We start from the raw sequence: 25,004 nt of genomic DNA, 5'->3' as shown, positions 1-25,004 counted from the left end.
CAAGAAGGCACTACAAACACTTATTACTCCTAGAATAGATCTATCTAACAATACAAACAATATGTACAATACAAACAAAAGTAATAATGAAACAATACTATACATAAATATGGTAGGATTGTTAAGATATGTTGCAGATTGCACACAGCCAGACATATCTTATATTACTGGGCAATTAGCACACTACTTACAAAAGCCCCAAACACATCACTACAAAGTAGTGAAACATTACTTTGTGTATTTAAAATATACAACAAATTGCTGGCTTCAACTTGGAAGCATGAATGCCTTAAAACTATAAGGCTATTGTGATGCAGACAGATGAATGATGGAAGGACATAAAGCAATAAATGGCTATGTCTTTCAATTAGCTAAATCAACCATATCCTGGTCAAGCAAACAGCAAAACCTAGTACTACTATCTGTTTACAAAGCAGAGTTGTAAGTGCTAGCATATGCTACTTAAGAAGCCATTTGGCTCAAACGATTTGCTGAAGAAGTACTGTAGACTGAATCAGCACCCATTATGATTTATTGCAATAATCAAGGTGTAATAAAGACTGTAAAGTCTGACAAAATAATGTACAATGCTTGCACTAAACACCTTGATTTACAAAAAGACTTTGTACAATGTTATATTCAAAACAATTACATCAATGTATACTATGTTCAATCACAGAACCAATTAGCAGACATCCTTACAAAAGCTCTCTACATCCTACAGATCAAGCATCTAAACAAACTATTGGGCATACAGTTCTAGTTCTTAATTAATGCTTGAAGGGGAGTATTAGATTGTGCTCTGGATTAGGAAATCCCCAATTGCCTTATGTAGAGTTACTACACTTGGAATGTCTCAGACTATTGGACTTCACTATGTAGTATATAAGGCAGACACTTGCTTGATGTCTCAATAAGAGAGAGTACTTGGGGCACTCCTGCTACGCTTGTTAAAAACATGTAGTAGGATACAGGGTAGTCTAATGAGTAAAAAGAGAACACCCACAAGCACTTACAACACATGTAGCACAAGTGTGCAAGTAGCACAATCATTACATCATTACCAAAATGAGCAATATTGCATCTTCATTCTCTTATCTCAATACCCATTACACAATCTACCAACTTGTCTGATGTGCCGGAACGCTTGGCAACTCGGCAGGAAGCACAATCAAGCTTGAACTTTGCTTGATCTTGTTACCTTAGCGTTGCTGCACTTTGCAACTTGTTCTGGGTGGCATACATTGCACAAGTCGTTCCCTATATAGTCTATGTTCTCTTTCAGCAATCTCTATCAATTTCCTTCATGTCGGACAAAGAAGTTCAGCAGAACCCTGAAAATGCAGACATCGACGAAACCCCTGAAAAGGTAGGTATCGAGAAAATTACTGGTGAGGCCAGTACTGTAGAGGTCCCTTTACCCAACGATGATGTCGTCGAAAATCGTGGAGACGGCGTCAGCAGCACATATGAACGGAAGAGTCATTTGAGTATGATTATTCTTACTAGCTCCTTTGGGTTATGTTTACGAGCTTCTCTTCAGTAAACCAGTGCCTTCAGCATGAGATTGGTTTTGGTCTCTATCAGAAAAAGCTACTCGTTGTAGCTGGATTCGCTTGGGCAGTAGATAGTAGGGTTCACAGCTGTATATTGTTGGTTTCTGGCTCATACTACTTTGCATATAGATCTATTGCTACAAGGCGTAGCAGTAATCCTACCTCAAGTGCAGTCTGACCTGCATCCGCCTAGGGTGGAGTATGTATTACTTGCTCTCTATTCGGGACTGATTGTCGGTGCAACATTCTGGGGCATTCTTGCTGATGTGGTAGGTCGGAGGATTTCATGGCGGATTACCTTCTTTATATGTGTGAGTTATTCTCATTGTCTCTTTTATCAATGTTGTGTCAATTATAGCCTACGCTATCGTAGGGTGTGTTTGGCGTTGCCTCAGGAGGGACTCACAATTATGTTTCGCTTTGTTCGCTTGTGGCTTGCATTGGCTTCGGTGTCGGCGGAAAGTACGTTATCTTCTCGAATTAGTGGCCATTGTTTACATCTGCGCCATTTAACGTACCAGTGAGCCAGTGACTGGTATGTTTAATCCAAGATTTCGCTTGCGGCGTGTGTGCTGAAATGATCCAGGTACTCTATTCCTAGAGCACCTCCCGCAGTCTCACCAGGTTCAGCCATTGTCTCGCTTTGGTTGATCTATAATTAATCTTAAACTTTTGCAGAGGCTCTTGACATTCTTATCTGCTGCCTGGTCCGTTGGCCAGCTAGTTGCCTCCTTGATCGTGTGGGTATTTATTGCCAATTATCCGGAAGACAAAAGTTGGAGATATTCATTGTATGCCCTATTATCTTGTCATAATTCTACTGGTTTTCTAAATATCCTCCTTGTATAGATATACAATGTAAGTGTAGGCATCTGTGATGAGCACGGTTGCTAATTGCATTGGTTAGGGGTTGTTTGGCATTTGCGATGTTCTTCTGCTCTTTCATTCTTATTCGACTTAAAGAATCTTCTAAGTTCCTGATCGCGACCGGTCGAGACGAAGATGCAATTAAGGTTTTGGAATATATTGCTAAGCACAATGGCAAAAGTATTTCGTTGACAACAGAGAAGTTGGTGGCCAGCTCGGATGACATACCGAAGCACCTGCAAGATACATCGATCCAAAAATCATTCAAGAGATCTTTCTCTCATTTTTCACTGTTGGTGAAGTGAAGTTACTTAATTCATGTCTTTTACCAATGAAACAATTTCAGGTCGCGCGTTCGTAAACTGTTCTCCACGAAGAGGCTAGCTATCAATTCAACACTTATTATCCTAATCTGGGGGTGATTAACTATCTTTCGCATCTGTTTACCAAGCTGATAATTGGTTCAGAATACTGGGACTTGCATATCCGCTCTTTAACGGATTCCTCCCCCTTTATCTTTCAGACCGGCTCTCCTCCAGTTCAAACGATCAAACATATCGGGACTATACTATTGCCTCAGTTTGCGGTATCCCCGGCTCTGTCATTGCATCCATTTTTGTTGACTGGACGCGAAGTACTGGGAAGATCGTAATTGGAGGGCGAAAAATGGTGCTTGCTGTCTCTACAATTCTTACGGGTATTTTTCTCTTTCTGTTTACTACGGCTAAGAATGAAGCTTCGAACCTCGGTTATGCATGTGCATCCACTCTGACATCGTGAGTTGTAGCATGATTCTGATATCCTTCAAGTTTACTTTAATACGCGTTCTGGATCTAGGAATGCTGTGCGTGATGTGATTTTCAAACCAATTGCTCAGAAATCTTACTTAGTAATTTCAGATGTACGGCGTTTTGTATGCTTACACTCCTGAAGTCTTCCCTGGCCCTCAGCGGGGAACAGGGAATTCTATTTGCTCTGCATTCGGCCGTATTATGGGTGTCCTAGCACCAATCATCAAAATTATTACTACAAACCCTGATGGTAGTGCTTCCAGCATCGGACCGAATGCGTAAGCACATACTACTTGTACCGAATTCTTCCTTTTCACATCTGATTGATTTATTACTCAAGCCCCTTATTTGTATCTGCATCACTGTTCATTGTCTCGGCGGTTCTGATCGTCCTGTTACCAATTGAGGTGATCCTTTTCCGTACTTCGGGTTTATGCATAAACTCACGTTAAGCTTCTGGGTGAAGACTGCTGGAAAGGCTGCTCTTTAATAGCTGCAAACAGTGACCCTTTGCAATAATTTAAAGTAAGTTATTACAAGATCCAGCCCTTTCTTACAGTGTTGTGCTCTGTTATCTTCTTGTCAACAATTCAGACATGAAAGCAAAGTAAATTGCAAAATACAAAGACAAGCAACTTCTGGACCTTAGCTGAATTATAAGCATTATAATAGAATCAAAGCAAGCATTGTATCAAAGCTATGAATGTGTTGAAAAGGGAACAAAGGCCAACTACCAACATCAAAAGTCTCCTCTCCTACATCAGGGTAAATAGCAAAGTCCTTAAGTTATCAAAAAATGAATATAGTACATTTTCACTCCACCTAGAAATATTTAAAGTGTGAATGTATAGAACTGTAAGAAACAAAGTGGAACAGTACTGGTGGAGTACTGAACACTGAGCTCAAAGACTGAAAGTCACACAAAGACTGACAGGACAAAGGTATCTTTGTTACAGTTAGTAAACAAGAACTTGTAGTACATAATAAGACACACCTTTGTTACAGTCAGTAAACAAGAACTAGTGTAACAAAGGTGTAGACATAAGCTTTATATACTAGAGAAGAAAGGAAAGTGGCTCAGGCCAAAGGAACATGTGATACAAGTGAAAAAGAGGACTATGTGTGTGGCTCAGGGTTGGGTGTAATACAAGTGAAAAAGAGGAATATATGCATGGCTCATGGCTGCATGAGAGAGTTCCGGAACGGAACCCTCGGAACCCTCGGAACTGTGGTAAGCCGTACAGTAGGCTTACACAAAGTATGCTTTACTAAATACATGACTGTATGTATACAGTCAACTAGTGGATTAATGTCCTGCATTACACTGTTACCCCTGTATTACAGTCTTATTCATTACTGTATGCACCAGGACCTAGTTATTTGAGGCTAATAACATAATATATCTTCAATTGAATTCAGCCTAAATGGTACTTTTTTTATTATGAGATTGTACATATTATCGGGATATGCCGAAAATAGACATTTTATTTTGAAATCCGGTCACGTGCACTCCTCTAAAATTCCTCCTGTGCGAGCTACCACTGTACCAGTCGCTTGAGCTGGTTCCCAGTCCTCTCTGCATTGCCCATGGCTCTGCTGAAACGGAAGCACTCTCTCGAAGAGTCCAACGCTGAAAGTTCTGCAAGCTCATCCCAAATTGTGCACTCCGATGATGAAGTAGATATCACTGCGGCTCTGACTGGGAAGAAAGCAAAGTCTTCAGATAATGTCTTGGAGAGTGACGGTGAAGATGATTATGAGGAGCTGGAAGCTCTTATCAAGGACTCTGTTGCGAAGAGGGATAAAAAGGAAGGGACAAAGATACTTAGACAGACCAAAGGAAAGACGAAAATTTCCAAAGGTGAAGTCGGTGGAGGCAGTTTTCAGAGTATGGGTGCGTGTCCCGTAACAATTTCTTTCAGTACATGCTCATATCTATTCAATGATATGCAGGTCTTCACCCTCCCCTTTTGAGGTCTTTGACTCTACGAGGCTACAAAGTCCCAACTCCAATCCAGCGACTAAGCATCCCAACTCTGCTAGCAAACCCGCCTCGTGATCTGGTCGGAATGGCTCGAACGGGCTCAGGCAAGACTCTTGCATATATGGTTCCATTAACTCAACGCCTTAGTGGCCGACATGCAACAACATTTGGCGCCCGTGCTCTCATACTCATCCCTACTCGCGAGCTCGCTCTGCAGGTGCTGAAAGTCGGAAAAGAATTGGTGCGAGGATGGAATTCTACCGAGGCGGGGCATGCGGGAGATAACACCAATGACGATGGCGGAGATGATGGAGGGAGCACGAAAGGACAGGCTTTGAGGTGGGGCTTGGTTGTTGGAGGCGAGAGTATGGATGAGCAGTTTGAGATGATCACCAGCAATCCGGACGTGTTAGTATTTTCTCTCTTCTTAATTGGTTTGCTGGTCACTGACGATTTTTCCTCAGTATCATTGCAACGCCAGGTCGACTTCTGCATCTCATCGTCGAGATGAATCTGGATTTACGCTCCGTTCAATACGTTGTTTTTGACGAGGCCGATCGGCTATTCGAAATGGGCTTCTCAACTGCCTTGGACGAGATACTTCACCGACTTCCTTCTACAAGACAAACACTGCTTTTCTCCGCTACTCTACCAAAGTCATTGGTGGAGTTTGCCAAGGCGGGGTTACAGGACCCAAAACTCGTCCGCCTCGATGCAGAGAGCAAGATAAGTAGTGATTTACGCATGGCGTTCTTTTCTGTCAAGCAAGCAGAGAAGGACGCATGTCTCCTTGTATTACTTCGCAACATAATACGCGTCCCATTAGGTTCTCCTGCAGAACACGATGGAGCAGAGAAAGGGAAAGCCAATCAAAAGGGAAAAGGCAAGGACTCTAACTCACGCCACGCCGCGCCGCACCAAACCCTTATCTTCGTCGCTACAAAACATCATGTCGAATATGTCAATGCGCTACTCACTACAGCAGGGTACAGAGTCTCGCATATCTACGGACAACTCGACCAAGCTGCGCGTACTCTACAAATGGAACGATTCCGACGCGGAGAGACGAGCGTGCTTGTTGTAACAGACGTCGCTGCGCGTGGAATCGATATTCCTGTTCTGTCGCATGTGGTGAACTTTGACTTCCCCGCTGGAGCGAGGGTTTTTGTACATCGTGTTGGAAGGACGGCACGTGCAGGACGCACAGGATGGGCTTGGTCATTCGTCACTGCGACGGAACTTCCTCACTTGCTAGATCTACAGCTCTTCCTTGGTCGACCGTTACGAAGTACAGTCGATACGTCCATCGTCGAACGCGCATATATTGAGTCTCTGATCCTCGGCGCCTTCCCTCGTACGAAGATCGATGATGAGACGGAGTATATACGTTCTTTAGACTCGGGGAATAGTTCCTTGACGACCCTTCGCGAGGTGATGCGTAGAGGACATGGGATGTACGAGCGTAGTCAGGCGAAAGCGAGCCAAGCAAGCTACAAACGCGCGAAAGAGATGATGCGTAGTGGGACGTGGGGCTTCGCAACGACCGTCGGTGAAACAAACATTCACCCTGTCTTCCGATTAATGCAGGGTACCGGGGACATTCAGGACGGGGAGAAAGAGGAAGAAGCTCGGCGAGCACTCTTGAAGGCGGTTAATTCCTTCTCACCCGCTGAGACGGTGTTTGAGATTGGGAATAGAGGGAAGTCGGCAGGTGCCGCGTTGATGAAGGACCGAAGAAAAGCATTGGTGAAAGCCCGTGAACGAGCCGTGCATACAACTAGCATTGTTGAATATGAAGTGCGGGAAACACAAGAATCAGTGATGCCTGCCGAAGATATCGAAATGGCAGACGAAGATGATATTGAGGTAAGCTGCTTCTTTGCCGTTAGCTAGACGACTACTGATTGATATTATTCATAGGCTGCATTTGCTTCTGGCTCGAAACACGGTAAACACCGTGATGAGGAATTTTACCTCCCATACGTCCAAAAGGACGCAATGACAGAAAAAGGGTACTTATTCCGCATTTCCCCTTTATTCACATAACAAGCAAATGTTAATATACATTACTCTTCACTGCTCAGGTACTCTCTAAAAGACGGTGCATCCTTCGCTGAGCAGGCATCAGGAGCGACATTCGACCTTACAAATGATGAGGCTGGTACACTAGGTACACATGCAGGTCACGTCAGATCCCAGCTCAAGTGGGATCGCAAAAAGAAGCGATTCATCCGCGGCAGCGGTGAAGGTGCGGATAACGTAAAAATCGTGAAGACGGAAGGAGGCACGAGGTTGCCCGTGACGTACAGGAGTGGCAGGTTCGAGGAGTGGAGTAAGAAGACACATGTTAGGGTTCCGAGGGTTGGTGAGAAGGAAAGCGATGGTGCTGGTGCAAAGGTAAGAGGCGGAGGGGGAAAGAGGTTCAAGCATCAGAGTGTGACTCCTGCGAAGCCTCTGCATAAGCTTAATAAGGACTATGAGCGGAAGGCACGGCAAATAACGAAGAAGGCGCAGGAACGCGGTGGTGGTGAAGAGGAGGCGGAGAACTCTCGTCCTTCAATAACGAAGACGAAGAAAGTAGGCGTGGGGAAGAAGGGGAAGAGCCGGTATGGTGGAAAGCCGATTGGACGTGTCAAGTCTGAGTTGAAGTCTGCGGAGCAGATTCGGAAGGCGAGGCAGGTTGCAGAACGCAAGAAGGCGAAGAACTCTCGTCCATCCAGGAAGAAAGGGAAACGATAGCTTTGGTGTTCACTTTCTTTGATGTGGGCAGTTTGGAGATGGAAGCATGTGCATCATCCTGTCATTATCACAAAAATCTGGGTATACATTATATGCTACAGGCTGAACGTTTGGCTATGCATACAATGATCGTAAAGAATACAAAACGATACAAGCGAACATTGAACCTCAGCGTACACCTGACCGAGTCGTACTGGTAGTTGAAGCCCGAGTAGTTGATACAGCCGAACTTGGCCTTGGAATCCGGCCGCCCGAACTCGTCGTTGTTGTCGGTATTGCACTTCCTCGACCGCGTGCAGCAGTTCCACCTGCATTTCTCCAAGATCAAAATATAATCTATCTATTCGACCAAAATTCCTTACCCATTTTTGACACAGCAGCACCTCTCGCTCGAGCAGTTGCCCTCGTCCCACGTACACCTCTCACGCCTCCATACCCTGCCCGAGTCGCGAGTTTCTCCCGTTTCTCTGCTTCTAGTCGTTCCCTCTCCACCTTCTCGCTACGTTCGCGTTGCTCCTTTTCTCGACGTTCCTTTTCTCGTTGTTCAGCATTGGCTCGTTCCTCCGCTGCCCTTCGAGCTTTCTCTGCTGCCTCACGTTCTAATCGTTGGAGAGATGCTTCGTCCTGGAGAATATATAGATTAGAATACCGGAATCATGATTACATCTCAGTTAATTTACTCACGTCCTCAGCACCGTGCCATCGTTCATCAAATATGAGCTTGGTCGCAGATTCTGATTTTGCAAGGATATCCACATATTTGTCAAGAAGAGCATTAGTCTCTTTCAATTGTTCTGCAACAAGCTAGAAATATAGTCAATAAATGCACATTTTACATATAAAGTAGAATCAATAGTTCACACCTCTGTTGTTGACTTCGCTCCACTTAATGCATTGTTGTAAACAGCAAATCCTTCATTCAATTTGCGCAGGACGAACAGATCTTGTCTTAGTCGTTCCTCCCGAGAACGTGCAATAGATTGTGCCCTCGCTTCGCTGTCTTCTTCTGGTCGAGCAGTCACATTCCCGGCTTCATCCTCTGCTACATCCTCCTCCTCTGGCATCTTTTGTGGTGTTTGCCGCGGACGTGCAAGAAGGCTGAATGGCTGCTGTGAATGTGAAGGACCAGCATTGTCGTTGTTGATTGAGAGCTCAGAGATTGAGAGATCTCCTTCCTGCGTGCCGTCGTATGTTTGGTCGGCAAGAGGTGAATTTGATTGAAATTGTTGGTTTAATGGCACTGAGAAGTCGTGTGAGCTGTCCATTTTGTAGAGACAACGGTGCCCAAGTGGTTGTGAAAGGTCAAGTCGAATTTCGACCATGAAACGCGTGGCACGTGCCGTAAACACGTCCAATTCAATTTCTCTTCCTTTTTACACAGAACCTCCAATGGTCCTCCATGCTGCTGCGACAGAAAACCTTTGCATCAATCTCTCGGACATTCATACACCAACCTCAAAGATGTGCTCGAATGTGGCTGCATACGACGAATCTTCTCGATGACCTGAAGTTGCGTGGCATGATTTCACAGACAACAAAGTGAGCAACAAACCCTTTTTCTCTGTCTTGGAACACTCAATAACGTTCACCGACAAGGAAGTGACGCGGAAATCTCTCGGCGTTTGGAGAGAAAGAGTATAATATACCTTGGGATAGACCCGACTGCAAAGTCTCTCCATGTTGGTCATCTTTTACCACTCATGGTACTCTTGCAATTATTTCTCCGTGGACATGAAGTAATACCTCTCGTAAGTAACTCTGTCGATTTCTCATGCTGCTGAGAGTAATGACTGTATAAAACAGATTGGAGGTGCGACAGGTTTAGTCGGGGACCCATCCGGTAAAACAGAAGAAAGGTCTCCATTAGGCAAAGAAAAGGCCGTGGATAATGTCGAAAGCTTAACGCGAGCTGTCGACGGCTTTTTTGCGTCAGCGTCGGAATACGGCTCAAAGAGACTTCATTCGTCGCAATACGACCCTCCAAACTCAACACCAAAGGTTGCAAATAATGTTGAATGGCTCGGATCATTGGGTCTTTTAGAGTTCCTCACAAAAGCAGGGAGACATGCCCGGATACCAACTATGATCAGTCGTGATAGGTGTGTTTTTTCTACATTTTTCATCCCTTTTGTCATTTTATTATTATTAAAATTAATATAATGATTAAGTGTGAAAATACGCATTTCCTCGCCGCAAGGCCTCTCCTTCACAGAATTTACCTACCAGCTCCTCCAAGCCTACGACTTCTACCATCTATACAATACACGCGGCTGTACATTGCAACTTGGTGGATCCGATCAGTGGGGCAACATATTAGCTGGTGTTGACCTCATTGATCGTACCCGCACTAAGGAACAGCCAATAGCACATGGTCTGACGACACCTTTGCTAACCACTGTGTCTGGTGCAAAGTTTGGGAAGAGTGAGGGAAATGCGGTATGGTTGAATAAGGGCCTAACGAGCGTCCTTGATTTCTATCAGGTTCGTGTGGGATGATTGAAAACACTGAGATCGTTTATTAAATTGTTTCAGTTCTTCGTACGCACTGCAGATGCGGACGTAGGAAAATACCTGTACATGTTTACACTCCTCCCAACACACGACATCGCGGATATCCTCAAGAAGCATGAAGTCAGTTTCTGCCTTATTTCATCACGTTCATATGTTCAATTGTTGAATAGGCTGCACCAGAAAAGCGCTTTGTTCAGCGCAGACTCGCAGATGAAGTCGTAGAGCTTATCCATGGCCGTACGTTCTCGCATATGCTATTTTTTCTTCTCTCATGACATCTCCAGGAGAAGCCGTTAACCGCGCAAGAATCGCCACTCAAGCCCTCTTTGAAACCTCGCTCGCCAACCTATCAGCACGCGACATCGTCACAGCCCTAGAAGGTGATCCACGACTCGTTCGATGTACACGGGAGGAAACCATTGCCCAGCCGATATGGAAGCTCGCAGGGAAATACAAGCTCTCGAGTAGTAACAGTCAGTTTCCTATGCATTCTTCGACAGAGTTGATATGTAGCGCTGACATTGTCGTCGTGAACAGGCGAAGCACGGAGACTAGCGACGTCAAAAGGTTTGTACCTGAATAATGTGGCCGTCGATGTACAGAAGACACTGCAGGAAACAGATCTAATTGACGATGGCGTAGCTGTCCTCAGAGCTGGGAAGGACAATCACCTCGTTGTCGCTTTGCATCAGAACTAACATCACGGGTAGCATCACGCATGAGGAGGATGCCTTCGTAACAGTAACGCCACATTGCACGATCAAACCCAGCAGGCGGACCGACAGCCCTGCAAAGTTCGCTTTACTAGTCGGCCACTGCGAAGTAGGACGTTCTCAATTAGTATTAGTTTACTCTTTGCAATAACTCCAGAGAAACTCATGCTGCTAACGATGCGCTCGGACAATACAGAACCTCACACAGTTTGCAACAAGAGCTGCTCTTTTTTTCTCACTCGATCTGCGGTAGTCATGCTTCAGACATCACCAATGTATTATATTCTATGTTGATAATCTAAGAATCAAGGAAGGGAAATGGGGAAGGACAGTGTGTGTTGATTGCTTTGAGAGTCAGGGCATTGTAATGATGACCATGTTATCCTTCTGCAACAAGATGGGGAATAAGATTAATTGAAAATAGGGATGATTAACTCGACGATCCCTGCCTCTGCTTAAGTCTCTCGAGTCGTTGCTTAATAATCTTCTTCATCATGAAGTAGTCATTATACCATTCCGATCCGGTCTTGTTCTTGTCTGTGTAGTCATAATAAAAATCGTAATAGTAGTCATCCAATTTGCTTTGTTCATCAGGAGCAAGACAAGGTCTCAACTCAGTAAGCCACTTCCCACACTCGGCATATGCTGTTTTACTCAGACTTGTCAGTTGTTGTACCTTTGTGGTGGAATCCATACTTCCGTCGTTCATGATTCTTTTGTACTCGTCAACCACACTCTTCCGAGTTTCTGTCGGTACACCGAGTTCCCTAGCATGATGAACTATACTTCTGATATCTTCATCAATAATTAAGATTTTGTCTTGATTCTTTTGTTCCTGACTTAGCCTTTGAGTACGACCCGACTGTCTTGTCGTGTGACTGTCACCAGATTTATGTGAGGGATCGGATGTGCCTCCATTTTCCTCGTTCTCGTCAATGGTATGAAGATGCTTGTTAAAAGACATTGCTAGCAGAGTCTTGAAGCTGCAGATGAGATGAGCTATATTGACTCACTTTATATCCAGCATAGTACAGCATTGCAAGTAGCTATTATGCCAGACACTAATTTGCCTTCTATAGTTACAAAATTACAATCAAAGCCCGTCAGCTAGTGTGATGGCGTTTTGATCATACTTTTGTTTGCATATTATGTAATCTTAGGGATGAAATGCTGTATTCCTATTTGTGTCTAAGGTCAGGCACCATTAGAGGAGCTTATTATGTTTTCATGTTAGGTTATACTTTACCATAATCTGTCCACTTGTGAATTGTCTGGTCAGACAAACTGTCTCTAGAGCTTCCTCAATCGCCTGATTATTATCTGCAAGCCTGTGTGTACATTGTAAGGCAGAAGTACAGAGACAGGCTTACAATATTAGGTAACGGGCCTTTGATTGCCATAATCTTGATCATAGTAGTGCAGTCAAAACAGAGAACATTGAAGAAGGAGAGAAGCTCTACCCCTACTCAACAACCTCTCAAACGTTTACCGAATAAGGCAAGAGACGGAGTGGCCGCGTGTTTCTTAGACTGTATTTACATCTATTTGAACCTATTCAATGTTTGCAAAATTCAATCAAACCTATTCTACTTCAATTGTCATCACATCACGAACGTGTTTCCTGCATGTTTAGCAAGCGGATGTCTGTCTTGTACCCCTATCAGTGCATCGTGCTCGCTGTGCAAAGCTAGTGTGCCATCTTCCATCCTAAGTAAATACTAAACATAACATCTGCTCTCAAATTGACGACAGAGTCCTCAAAGATTAACTCTTGCCCCTGTCACGTATTCATACTGAATGAGCCCAATGAAGAAGTTCTTTGGCCTGATCAAGAATTTGCTACGGGCAGGACGGCGGCCTGAGGACGAGCTGCCACTTTTAGGTAACGACTCTCTACGCGGTATGATGTCTTCTTCTTCCTATAAAAACGCGCATTTTGAACGAATTTGCAGCTGGAACTGGAGAGACAAAAAGCTGGAAGCAGATATTACTACAGTTCAAGATCCGCTTGAAAATGTTTTTTTGTCTTGATTGTTCTCGAGAATATCACGAGTTGGCACGGCAACACTGGGACCGCTTCGAGCGATCAGATGAACGGGAGGAACTTGAAAGATCAATCTATTACGATCGTATCACTCTTGAACTCCGTCCTGTTAGGCATCCCCGTCGTTTTCAGTCATTGAATAACCTCGCGACCTCTCTTGCGGCGCGGTACAAGCGATGGGGCCAAATGGACGATCTAGAAGAAACGATCGAATTGTGGCGAGCCGCCCTCGAGCTTCTTCACAAGGATCATTCGGATCGCTCTAAGTTACTAAGTAGCCTCGCGAGCTCCCTGCACAGTCGATTTGAACAGCGTGGAGTTCCCAAGGACCTGGAGGAGGTGGTCGCCTTGGACCGAGCTATCCTGGGGCTGCGACCTGAAGGCCATCCTGATCGTTCTAAGTCATTGAATAATCTTGCAGCTTCTCTTTCTACGCAATTCGAGCAGTTTGGACGAACAGAAGATCTGGAAGAATCCATCAAATTACACCGAGCTGCTCTCGAGCTTCGACCTAAAGGCCATCCTGACCGTTCTCAGTCGCTGAATAACCTTGCAGACTCCCTTCACAAGCAATTTTGGCAGCATGGGAGAACAGAGGACCTTGACACGGCGGTAGAGTTGCACCAAGCTGCCCTGGAGCTTCAGCCTGAAGATCATAGTCAGCATTCTATGTTCGTGAGCAACCTGGCATGGTCCCTACAAACTCGATACTCGCAGCATGGACGGACTGAGGATCTTGACAGAGCAATCAAGTTGAACCGAACGGCCCTCGAACTTCGTGCCAAAGGCTATCCCGATCGTTCTATCTCTCTTGGAAACCTTGCGTATTCCTTGAACACACGATTTGAGCAGTACGGAAGAGCTGAGGATCTGGAAGAGGCAATCCAGTTGCATAGAGCCGCCCTAGAGCTGCGCCCCGAGGGCCATCCTGATCGGCCTTTGTCTCTGGGAAACCTTTCAGATTCCCTGCGTACTCGGTTTGAGCAGTATGGAGGGATCGAGGACGTCGAAGAGGCAATCGAATTGGACCGTGCTGCCCTCGAGCTTCGTCCCGAAGCGCATCCTCTTCGCTCTGTCTCTCTAGGCAACCTTGCAGATTCCCTGCGAACTCGATTTGAGCAGCTCGGAAAGACAGAGGATCTTGAGGAGGCCATAGAGTTAAATCGAGCCGCCCTCGAGCTTCGTTCCGAAGAGCACCCAGGTCGCTCTATCACTCTCGGTAGCCTTGCATATTCCCTAAGCATTCGATTCGAGCAACACGGCAGGAACGAGGACCTCGAGGAAGCTATCAAGTTGGAACGAGCTATCCTAGAGCTATGCCCCAATGGTCATTCTCGTCGTTCTATTTGCCTTGGAAATCTCGCGGATTCCTTGCGAACGCGATTCGAGCAGTATAGAAGGATGGAGGATCTTCAGGAAGCAATCACGTTGGACCGGATTACCCTGGAACTTCGGCCCGACGACCATCCTCTTCGTTCTATGTCGCTTAATAACCTTGCAATTTCACTGCTGACCCGATTCGAGCAACTTGGAGGCAATGGTGAACTTGAGGAAGCAGTCGAGTTAAACCGAGCTGCCCTAGTGCTTCGTCCCGAAGGTCATCCTTTTCGCTCTAAATCTCTAAGTAATCTTGCGCTCTCCCTGCACACTCGATTCTCTCTGCATGGAAGGACTGAGGAGCTCGATGAGGCCGTTGAGTTGAACCGGGCTGCTCTGGAGCTTCGGCCTGAAGGGCATCCTCTTCGTACTATGTCATTGAGAAACCTTGCAGATTCTTTATATACTCGAATCGAGCAGCGGTGGAGTATGGAAGAGTTTGAAGAATGTATGCAGCTACTAGGACTCGCTGCTATCCATAGATTTTCCGGATTATTAGAGCGTCTATCCGCCGCGCGTCGTTGGGCAGATCTTGCGCGCTTGCATGATCACAATACTGCCTTTACAGCTTACAAGGCAACGATATCACTACTTCAACATGCTCTCACCATAAATCCGACTCTCTATGCACAACATGACTTCCTTTCCCAGAGCAATGAGTATAGAATGCTTACTTTGGAGGCAGCTTCTTTCGCTGTGGAGAAGAATGAATCGGAACAAGCCATAGAGATTCTTGAGCAAGGAAGAGCGCTGCTCTGGTCACAATTACGCGGACTCAGGACTCCTCTGGATCAACTTGCAGAAAAGAACGAAGGACTCGCCCACAGATTCATGAACGTTAGTCACCGACTGGAGAATCTCGCAACAACACATGAAGCATCGATGTCTGGACCAACCATGGATGGAGAAGGTCCACCCAGGCTAGGTGTCGGGTCAGGACGGAAATTATTTGATGAGCTGTTGAAATTAAAACGACAACTTTCCAGTGAGCAAGAGGAGATAATTAGCGAGATTCGACGAATGGAGGGTTTCGAGAGCTTCCTTGAAGCGACACCATTTAAGATACTACAGCGAGCGGCTTCAGAGGGGCCGGTCATTGTAGTCAACCATTGTCAATATCGCTCTGATGCCCTCGTTATCCTCTTCGGTCATGACGAATCGGCCATTTGCATTTCGCTCGATAATGAGTTCTTTGAAGATAGCATCAAGCTGTGCAATGAGCTCATGGAAACGCGCCGACAGCTCAGTGCTGATTCGCCAGAATATGATAAGAAGCTCCGTGAGGCGATGAAGATGCTGTGGGACAGAGTTGTCTCCAAAGTCGTTGCCAAACTCAACGAGCTCGGGATTGTCGAAGGAAGCCGCATTTGGTGGTGTCCAACTTCGATGTTATCTGTGCTTCCGTTTCATGCCGCAGGACCATTTGTGGATGCAGATGCGACTCCAAAGTATTTATTGGACAATTATATCTCATCTTATACCCCGACACTAGGAGCACTCGTCAATGCGCGTTCAGGGAGCCATAAAGACGAAACAGCGGTACTTGTAATTGGAGATACTTCCCTTCGGTCAGCTAGACAAGAGGTTAGAAATATTCGAAATTCTGGGATAATAACCAAATTACTCGTTGGCAAGAAAGCGTCTCGTGAATCAGTAATCAAACAGCTCCAGAAAGCAACATGGGTCCACTTTGTTTGTCATGGACAATTGAACCCGAATCCCTTCGACACTTCGTTCAAATTGTCGGATGACGGCCTTACATTACTCGATATCGTCCAAGCTAATCTTCCGAGCGCGGAGTTCGCATTTCTTTCTGCTTGCCATACTGCAGAACAGCCTCACCATGGAACACACGACGAAGTCCTTCACCTTGCGGCGGCCATGCAATTTTCTGGTTTTCGAAGTGTGATCGGTTCGATGTGGGAACTTTTTGATCAGGACGGACCCGCATTTGCTAAGACCGTTTATGAGTACATGAACGAATGTGAAGAGGGCGAAGCAAAATATAAGAGGGCGGCCGGAGGACTCCGAAGGGCGTCATTGGAGCTAAAATCGCGGACTGGAGTTCCGATTGAACGATGGGTGAATTTGGTGCATATCGGTGCTTGAATGGCCAAGAGGCTGTAAACTCTGCAACTTGGACGTATAGTATTTTAAGTTTCTCTGCACTATCATCGTTAGATAGATTACAGAAGCGCAAAGCATCTTACTTTAACATCATACCAAAGAGCCACCATGGTCGACGAGGTGCACCATGATCAGTTTTATTGTAGGCACAAGCCAAGTTTGACTGGTGTCCTTCCCCCGTTTCTAACCCTAACCTTACTTATGCCTTACAGTATTTACAGATCCCGTCACGCGCCTGTCACGCGCCCCTCGACGCGACTGAACTTTCGACCGACCAAAGCATCAACGCCAACACCCATGCGCAAGTCCTCTGTCCATTCCATTCGCCAATCTCAAGCCAGCTCCTTCTCATCCCAAGCATCAAACGCGCAGTTCAATGCGAAATTAGAGGAAAAGAAACGGGAATATGATGCGCTACGCGCGCTGGAACGATTAAGTCAGGAATATGTGCGTCGATTGGAAGCGATTGACCTTGACTGTAATGTAATGGGAGATGCTGGTAAAGGTGAATTTCGAATGGACCCTCGATTTTATATATATTTATTGGAGCTTGCGTGTTCCGTAGTGCACGGCGATGTGCTATCACAGTGGCCAGAGATGTTCCGAATACTCAGTCTTTCAGGTGCGACTTCTTTATGTTACTGCAGTATGTCGCTTTATTTGACTTACTGCAACTAGTCCCTCAACTACCTACATCGACCAAGTCTGATGATGCTGGATCACAAGACATTGTGCCTCAGACCTGCGAGCGACTCGTGCGCGTACCAGTTGAAGAACTACAGCAACGAGAAAGCACTAAATTATAATTGTCAAGTATGTTGTTCCGATGTGTCCAAAGTACTTGTTATGCTGTATTGTACGTTTTCCGACAATTATTATCGATGACTTTATCAAACAGAACTACGATATCGTGAATAGGGTGTAGTGTTTCTCTCCTCTATCAGCATCACAATATGCTGCGAATGCAAGTCAAACAAACTACTCTGAGAATAAAGCGCAAGAGTAATTAGGAAGGCCCATGTGCTTCCGCTCTTCTCCGCGTTTCACCAGCATTGCTGCCTTCTCTTTCGTTACTGGGATAACCACTGGCATATCAATACGACGATTGCGGCTAGAGATGTAATCTCGAGATGTGATATCCGTACAGAAGGCAGTTTCGCTTAAGGCTGCGAAGTTGAAGAAGTTGCAAACATTGACAGACAAGGTCATGTTGAGTGTTACGCATGAAACTCACCCCGCATACATATTCTAAAGCGTATTTATCGCCTGTTTCCCTATCGCCCATTCTTCCGCAACCCTGGACCTTAAGACGGCCATTGATATGCAATCATCAGGCCACCGTTGGATCGAAATGCTACGCAGTCAACCTCCAAGAGTAAGAAGAGAGAATGTTGGCGCTTCATTGCCTGTTCGGTCGACGTGTTTGTAGCACCAACAGCGGAGTTGACCAGGCTGTCCCGACCTACTAGGATCGCAATCCGATCATTAATATTAGCAGGAACTAAGGCGCCACTGTTTTGCAATGTTTTATTAATAAATAAATAAATATTATAGTCTATTATTTTAAATTGCTACATATACTTTGCGCCATTCATACAGTGTTGGATGACATGAATATTCCCCGTATTTGTTAGCAATGCGCCAGGATGAAATGTTAATGCCCTAACATGTTGCACGACTATTCCACTTTAAATTTCTCAACCGGTTTTGGACTCCCAGAAAGTTTAAGATCACATTTGAACTTAGCGCCATCCTTAATGTGTTTAAGTTCCAGGGCAGCCTTTGCGGTAGGTAGGTAGGTAGGCACGGGGTACTTCTTCACAAGCAAATCTAGTTGCTCAAATAGGCTCTTGACTTTCTCATTGTCACTGACAAATTCGCTTAAGTCCGTCTTCTTCAAGTATTCATGCATTTCGGGTACCGTCGGTTCGTTCTCGCACTGTCTGTCGTACTCGGCCTTGTTTATGGGAATATGTTCTTTCTGTAGCAGGCTGAGAAAATCTTCGGCTGCCTGTCTACTGACCTTTGGTTTAGGGTGCTTAGATGCGTTTTTAGATCGCATGTGGACAGAAAGTTTGGAGCGAGTTTTCGATGATGGATCGAGATACGCTTCGAATATCGTACGGACCTCTGATAATGATATGCTCTGAAGCAATTCTGCGTCTTTCTCATTTTCTTGAAAATCATAGTATCCATCCTGAATAGCGGACCAAAACCTGTCCGTCTCTTCACTCAGGTATTTATCCTTCTCCGTCCATAGATTCCTGAGAGAGCTTTTATGACTCTCAAACGTTTTCAAGTCGTTGGACAAATCCCGGATTACCTTGCGCATATACATCAAGAACGCATCAATCCGCGATTCAAGATATCTCGGGTCGAGCTCAGACTGTATCACCACAAGCAAGCCAATCGACTCCGTGTCTGTCCTGATACGCGAGTTAACGTAATATCCGAGCTGTTCTTTCGTTCGAAGAGTATCGTATACCGGTTCTTCGAGTATCTGCAAGAGTAGATGACACGTAACGCGAATGCGTGGGTCGGAACCATTGCCGATATGACAGTAATAAGATACACCTGAATTGGCCTCCTTAGGATTATACACAGGCAGTTCCCAGACATAATTGCATCCTGTTGGAGTTAATATTAAGACGTCGTGTTCCGTGCACAACATGCATACCTTTGGGAAGAAGTCGTGAGAAGAGCTTCGGAAGCTGGTTTTCTGGGATAGCAGGAGTTCCGATTGTCTCCTTGACTATGGCAGCAAGTTTGAGAGTGTTCTACACGGTTATGAACACAATTTTTGACGTTTGGACAATACACGACTCACCTCTTTCCAAAGATTACCATCAACTAAGACTACGAACTTGAGTCTCGATAGCAGTTTCTTTATATGACTAAAAAGTTCCTCAGCAGTAATACCTACTACTAGTCAATATTACTACGCGGAGTCTGAAAGCAAAAAACAAACCTTCCGACGCTTCTAATTCTTCCTCCGTGGTAAATTCGGGTTCTTCAAGTATGTAGCCCAAATAGGACTTAGATCGTTCACGAGGACTGCTTAGGCGCTCATTCTCCACATCACGCCGTATCTGGACAGCAAGTTCCAGTCTTAGAAAGCATCATTCATAAAGAGGAACGGTACCCGTTTAATAATAATCACCATCCTATCCTTCCGAATCTCAAGGTGTTTAATCTTGTCTATGACTTTCTCGGCAAGAACGTGCAGCTTATCATTGTAACCACTGATTTCCATTGTGAAACCGTGAGTAGTGCCTGTTAAACTATATTCTAGACCAGCAAGTAGTGCATAATATGAATATTCATTGAGCGCATCCTCCACAAGCTCTACAAATAGTTGGGTCAATATCGACCTGCGAGGTGTAGCCTGGAAAGCTGGCCTAGACAGGAGGGTGGAGGATATGGAGTAAGTAAATAGTAGCAAAGTATCCGAAGGCAAGCGAACTTACGTCCGTGCTGCGATCTGCATGAAGGCTCTCGGTACCCAGAATTGATCGTCCTTCTTATGCCACACTTCCATGAGTGGCGTATCCATGACAAGTGCAGGCCGTTTTTTCGCCTCAGCAACGTGTACTCTATGGACATCAACATTCTTCGGAAGGAATGGATTTCGCTTTGGCAAAGAAAATTCAGGAATATCATTGTCTTTGCGACACTAATAAAGGCGGGCTCTAGTCAGCGCAAATACACAAGTAACACGGTAAACATCTACCGCAGAAATGAATCCTGCATCAAACTTTTTCTTAACGTACGTTGCCCCATACCATCGTTCCTTGTGCCATGTCTCTCCCTTCGGGATCTGTTCGTGATCCCGAGCTGCTAGAAGGACATAGCTATTTTCGATATCTAGACCTGCTAATGTATCCGTGACGAGTGTCTCATTCCACTCCCAAAGCAGCTCAGGCCCGCTCAGGAGAAGAGCACGCGGCGTCGGATAGCTCATTGAGGCAGCAATACCCTTGGCATGAGATAATGCAGTTCCTTTCTGCTTCAAGCGGAAATCCAGCTTTTTCATATACTCAAGCTCTTTCCACATCCATTCTGGAAATTCAGAATGGCGCAAAAAGTTGATATACTTGAAGCATGCTATTACGACTTCCCGATGATGCTGCTCTAGCAGCACTTTATTGGCACAAGAACATGGAAAAGTAGCGAAGAGTACGCACTGAAGCCATCCTTAGTCAGCATCATGGTCACCTTTAATGTACTTATGCCTCGACCAGGATGAACAGGTCCTGCACCTAGAGACTCAAGCCATCCTTTGTTTTTCAAATACGCGTGCAACGAACCCGGCCCTTCATGGCCAAGCAGATGAGAGAGAAAGTATGTTGGATCTTCACGCCAAAGGGGTTCCTGCCAGGCGACGGGGAAGACAACAGTAACTTCGTACCTTTCTTTGATTGTCCTAACATGGACAAATTTCTAATATAAAAGTGGATTATGTTAAGTAATAAATATACACAACTCTCAAAACGCACACCAAGCTCGTCCTTTCCATAAGGCTGTTCAGGAGAAGCAAGTGGGAGTGGGTCTAGCCCTTTGTACTTTATTGGTGAGAAGAGTCTCACAACCATATCAGTGAGCTCTTCCAGTGGCTCTGTTCGACATGTCAAGACCAAAATGGACCGTAGTGGCAGAGAACCTTCATACCTTTTCCTACCACTGCCAAGCACATCCTCCCTGCACAGTATTCTTTCTCCCACCACTTTTTCAGTTCCTTCCTAGCCTTCAAAGCAGCTGCTTTCTCTGCCTCCTCCTCCTCTTTGCCACTCTGCGAGTTCGTTCTGCTCGGAGTTCTGGACGATTGATTGTTTCCGTGGCTACTCCCTGTCTCTGAAAGTGACCGTGTTGAGGAATGCACGCTCTGGATGGAGCTTCTGCTGGAAGGACTATCATAGCCATGGACACCTTTCTTAGACTTCTTCGTAGGCGACCTATTAGACGCAGTCGAACTCCTTGCTGAGGTCTCACTGGTGCTCCTACTGGGCTCGTGCACACCCATCACGTGCCTCTTAACTGAGGATGTTTGCTTTTGCGAATGGGAACTGCCACTCGTACCTGAACCCTCACTTCCCGAGGCGAGAAATTTTTGCATTAACGTGTATTTATTTCCGGTGCCGAATTTTCTTAAAGGATGTGCCGGGCGAGCGAGGGAATTTTCAACATATCTTATCCGTCTCACATCAAGTTGGAAATTTTTTGAAAATTCGGAATGAACTGCCTTAATCTCGCGCAGGACCGAGCCTTCGTGAAAGAGCGGACAGTAAAAGAAAGCTGAAAAGTAATCAAGCGCTTTTTCAAGAGGCTTCTTTTCTTCAAGAGCATCCATTTCTTCAAGAGCATCAGAAGCAACTTCAAAGTAATAGGTTGTACGGGAGCCACCCGTTGCAGCATTGCTTTGCCCAGAGTGTAAAGAGAGGTACTGTTAACAATGAATAGTGAGACGTCTGATTATTGAATTCTCAAGTAGAACAAAATTGCTTTACCTTGTCAAACCCATTTTCTTTTGGATGATTATCTGAGCCCTACAAGTTAAGCCATGGAGGTCAACACTGTGCAAGTTGGGGAAGGAGGGCTTCAAGCTCAGATTTCCAGCTTACCAAGAACAGTAAGTGCTCACAAAAATGAGCTTGGCCAGGCATGTCGTCCTAGGATGCAAGTAAATCATATTATTTATGGATGCTATATTTGGGAAAGCAATTTGTGGTACTCTGGGTCCAAAGCCCAGTAGTCACTGATATAGAATATCCCAGAGAATCGATGCAATGTGTCGAAGGATATGCTATCGAATGTGGAGAAATGAATTCAATTTCACTTACCGAATCATTAAAATATCCAACCGCAACGTTCATGCAAGCAGCAGACATTTCGGCGTCTTTGTCGCTAACGACTGTAGCTTCAAGTCGGTTACCAAGGCGAATAACTGCGTATTGACGATCATCCAAAGAACTTGTCTGGATGGGTTTTGTGTACCTTTGATATGCTGGAACCTTTTGTTTTGCAGGAACAGACTCCCAATTCTGGGAATCTTCTTTTAACATTGTCCTTGCAGTAACAGTATCACCTTTCATATTAGCAGGAACTGAGAAAAGATTTTTGCACTAACGAGAAAGGAAGGGAACAACAGGAAGAGAGGTGAACAGATCTTCAAGTATTGAGTAAACTGAAGATGTTGTAGACTCACCACTTGTCAGCACAAAGAAAGAAATTACTGATTAACAACCGTTTGGTTTCAATACTGGGGAGAATGATAGTTGATGAATTCATACACGTACACAACAAGTAACAAAACAGCATACTTATATAGCTTCTTAGCAAAATATACCCGGTTGAGCTTGCAAAATACTAAGACTGTATAGTAGTAATGTTGGTGATTTATTATACTTGCTGTCTGGTCAAGTTTGCTTTTTTTGAAACTGTGTGTACTTTGGAATTACGTTCCATAGTTATGTCAGATCATTTTTTGATGCAGGACACTTACACACAAGGCAGAAACCTATTCTGATGCTGGAAAATTTTGTTTCGGAATGTACTTCCAGCCCATAAGGTGGAAGCTTTTGAATTTTCTAATAAATTCCTAAGTTTACAGAATGGGAATTTGTCTCCTGTGTTATTGTCTTAGCAACCACATCATTCAATCAAAGCACAGAACCAACAGGATATATACTAATGAATGTGTTTTCATCAGATACATGCAAGTTTATAGAACACAGGTTCAGACCATTCCAAACCCCAAAGTCAGGAGCTGGGAGTCCATTACAGATATTATATTAACATATTATTTGCTATATTTAGAACACTTATGCAGATTGTCATGCTAACTGATTTTGTCAGACATTATTACTAGGAACACAATTATATGTTTGAATATTGAGAGAGACAAAGTGTGTAGTGCTGAAAAGCTGATCAATAGCTGGCAGCTACAGTTAGTTGTTGTTGTTTTAATTGCTATCCCAGACAGAGCCTACAGAGTAGTAATGATGAATAAGTATTGTATATTACTTACTTAGGTTTCTAAAGGCATTACTCCTTACTCAGTACAAATTTACAGCTTATTATGACAAACTAATATTGATTTCTTTGTCATTCTTTTAAATCCAATAGGAACTGAAAAAAGAAACAAAGTTGACTAGTATTTTCTAGTAGTTAAGACAGAACAGAGTAGAGTCATGATCTAAGAATGCAGACAGGAGTGTACTTACTAAATTTATGATCAGAGTTCTGGACTACAATATTCATACTTAATGAGGAATATTCATTGAGCTACTAGCTACATGTTTTAAAGAGTCTCTTCCTTCCATATTAATTATATAGTACTTCTGCTGTGTTGTCCTAGACTGTGTATAAGTTCAATACTCATGTAATCCCAGAACATAACAAGAGTACTGAGAACTAAGGACTGAATAAAGGCAAACTTTGAATGAGAAACAAAAAAGATGGTGGATTCCCGACTAATCAAATGTCATTCAATACTGTAAATCCCCTCTGACAGTTTGTGGGTTCCCCATGTGCAATCACATCAAACCAGAGTTCATCAAGGGAAATATGACATCGATTAATTATAGATTCCGTTCTATGCTAGTAATGTGAAGTTTGAACGAACAGGCTCTAACAGAGCGGAATGGGAAACGAGAACAATCTACTCCGTTTTATGAAGATGTTCGACTGTGATCTCCTCTGTGTTGGTGGCATATCCAAGAGCAGTTTTGATTTTTGAGATCTTCTGAGAATCGTCTTTATCTTTTCGTGCTCGTTCCAGTTCTGCTTGCAATCCAGTCAACAGCGATGTTCTTGTTTGATTATAATGAATGACTATGCCTTGTTCAAAGGCACCGATATTATCACTAACGAGTTTGATAAGCTCTTCGAGCTTATGTTTCGCAGTATCCCATCGGCTCTTTGGTTGCAGTCCACATTCTTCCGCTTGCTGAATAAAGAAGATGATTCCGTTGACAGCTTGTACGTGATTAATATATTCGTTCGACTCAGGGACTGAATTCAATGAACTGGCACGGCTCCATGCGTCAAAATGAGCCTTCAAGGACCGTCTAAGTCGTTTTGACATCTAGATGTTGTGGTATGACTATGATCTAGTGGTCAAGGCTATCTGGGCGAAGGATTAGACCTGACTCCGGCATGCAACATTGAATAATGCACGTTACTTTGCAACTTGCCGTGGTCCATGCATGTCAATGTACAAAGTTCGATGTCGGACGATTACATCCTAACATACAAAGGGCCCGCATCGACGATGGACATTGAATTATTCCGCTTACG

At 44.6% G+C, this 25,004-nt stretch overlaps 9 protein-coding genes across 9 annotated transcripts; 5 read left to right on the top strand and 4 right to left on the bottom strand.

The window, feature by feature from the left end:
- Positions 1-1,521: 1,521 nt before the first annotated feature.
- On the top strand, positions 1,522-3,704 carry FOMMEDRAFT_85721 (MFS general substrate transporter; the record flags this gene model as incomplete). Its single annotated transcript, XM_007266983.1, has 13 exons — positions 1,522-1,630; positions 1,686-1,867; positions 1,930-2,022; positions 2,082-2,091; positions 2,143-2,180; positions 2,235-2,347; positions 2,464-2,715; positions 2,770-2,841; positions 2,891-3,199; positions 3,261-3,267; positions 3,323-3,492; positions 3,555-3,621; positions 3,681-3,704. The coding sequence occupies 13 exons, from the start codon at positions 1,522-1,524 to the stop codon at positions 3,702-3,704; spliced, it is 1,446 nt and encodes a 481-aa protein (XP_007267045.1).
- A 1,097-nt stretch (positions 3,705-4,801) lies between these two features.
- FOMMEDRAFT_123608 (DEAD-domain-containing protein) lies at positions 4,802-8,084 on the top strand (the record flags this gene model as incomplete). The annotated part of the gene is made up of 5 exons (XM_007266982.1): positions 4,802-5,108; positions 5,168-5,606; positions 5,663-7,064; positions 7,119-7,210; positions 7,283-8,084. The coding sequence occupies 5 exons, from the start codon at positions 4,802-4,804 to the stop codon at positions 7,935-7,937; spliced, it is 2,895 nt and encodes a 964-aa protein (XP_007267044.1). The 3' UTR covers positions 7,938-8,084.
- Positions 8,085-9,048, bottom strand: FOMMEDRAFT_20453 (uncharacterized protein). The gene is made up of 3 exons (XM_007266981.1): positions 8,801-9,048; positions 8,622-8,741; positions 8,085-8,561 (listed from the first exon to the last, which is right to left on the bottom strand). Exons 1-3 carry the CDS (start codon positions 8,999-9,001, stop codon positions 8,274-8,276), a joined length of 609 nt encoding a protein of 202 aa, XP_007267043.1. The 5' UTR covers positions 9,002-9,048; the 3' UTR covers positions 8,085-8,273.
- A 291-nt stretch (positions 9,049-9,339) lies between these two features.
- On the top strand, positions 9,340-11,468 carry FOMMEDRAFT_146925 (uncharacterized protein). The gene is made up of 8 exons (XM_007266980.1): positions 9,340-9,476; positions 9,538-9,685; positions 9,741-10,036; positions 10,106-10,418; positions 10,470-10,568; positions 10,619-10,685; positions 10,733-10,921; positions 10,986-11,468. Exons 1-8 carry the CDS (start codon positions 9,409-9,411, stop codon positions 11,144-11,146), a joined length of 1,341 nt encoding a protein of 446 aa, XP_007267042.1. The 5' UTR covers positions 9,340-9,408; the 3' UTR covers positions 11,147-11,468.
- Positions 11,469-11,591: 123 nt separating this feature from the next.
- On the bottom strand, positions 11,592-12,125 carry FOMMEDRAFT_156715 (uncharacterized protein; the record flags this gene model as incomplete). Its single annotated transcript, XM_007266979.1, has 1 exon — positions 11,592-12,125. One exon carries the CDS (start codon positions 12,123-12,125, stop codon positions 11,592-11,594), a length of 534 nt encoding a protein of 177 aa, XP_007267041.1.
- Positions 12,126-13,175: 1,050 nt separating this feature from the next.
- FOMMEDRAFT_84221 (TPR-like protein) lies at positions 13,176-16,691 on the top strand (the record flags this gene model as incomplete). The annotated part of the gene is made up of 2 exons (XM_007266978.1): positions 13,176-15,423; positions 15,493-16,691. The coding sequence occupies 2 exons, from the start codon at positions 13,176-13,178 to the stop codon at positions 16,689-16,691; spliced, it is 3,447 nt and encodes a 1,148-aa protein (XP_007267040.1).
- A 315-nt stretch (positions 16,692-17,006) lies between these two features.
- FOMMEDRAFT_85190 (uncharacterized protein) lies at positions 17,007-17,515 on the top strand (the record flags this gene model as incomplete). Its single annotated transcript, XM_007266977.1, has 3 exons — positions 17,007-17,214; positions 17,275-17,322; positions 17,388-17,515. The coding sequence occupies 3 exons, from the start codon at positions 17,007-17,009 to the stop codon at positions 17,513-17,515; spliced, it is 384 nt and encodes a 127-aa protein (XP_007267039.1).
- Positions 17,516-18,387: 872 nt separating this feature from the next.
- Positions 18,388-22,768, bottom strand: FOMMEDRAFT_84908 (LuxS/MPP-like metallohydrolase; the record flags this gene model as incomplete). Its single annotated transcript, XM_007266976.1, has 13 exons — positions 18,388-19,428; positions 19,537-19,628; positions 19,678-19,798; positions 19,852-20,107; positions 20,177-20,382; positions 20,440-20,840; positions 20,894-21,149; positions 21,206-21,324; positions 21,378-21,473; positions 21,798-22,149; positions 22,214-22,252; positions 22,328-22,375; positions 22,547-22,768. 13 exons carry the CDS (start codon positions 22,766-22,768, stop codon positions 18,388-18,390), a joined length of 3,249 nt encoding a protein of 1,082 aa, XP_007267038.1.
- A 1,598-nt stretch (positions 22,769-24,366) lies between these two features.
- FOMMEDRAFT_156711 (uncharacterized protein) lies at positions 24,367-24,792 on the bottom strand (the record flags this gene model as incomplete). Its single annotated transcript, XM_007266975.1, has 1 exon — positions 24,367-24,792. The coding sequence occupies one exon, from the start codon at positions 24,790-24,792 to the stop codon at positions 24,367-24,369; it is 426 nt and encodes a 141-aa protein (XP_007267037.1).
- Between the last annotated feature and the right edge of the window lie 212 nt (positions 24,793-25,004).

Source organism: Fomitiporia mediterranea, assembly GCF_000271605.1.
Source record: "Fomitiporia mediterranea MF3/22 unplaced genomic scaffold FOMMEscaffold_6, whole genome shotgun sequence".
Classification (NCBI taxonomy): domain Eukaryota; kingdom Fungi; phylum Basidiomycota; class Agaricomycetes; order Hymenochaetales; family Hymenochaetaceae; genus Fomitiporia; species Fomitiporia mediterranea.
Note: the sequence above shows the minus strand (reverse complement) of the source record. Positions and strands in the feature narration are given on the sequence as shown.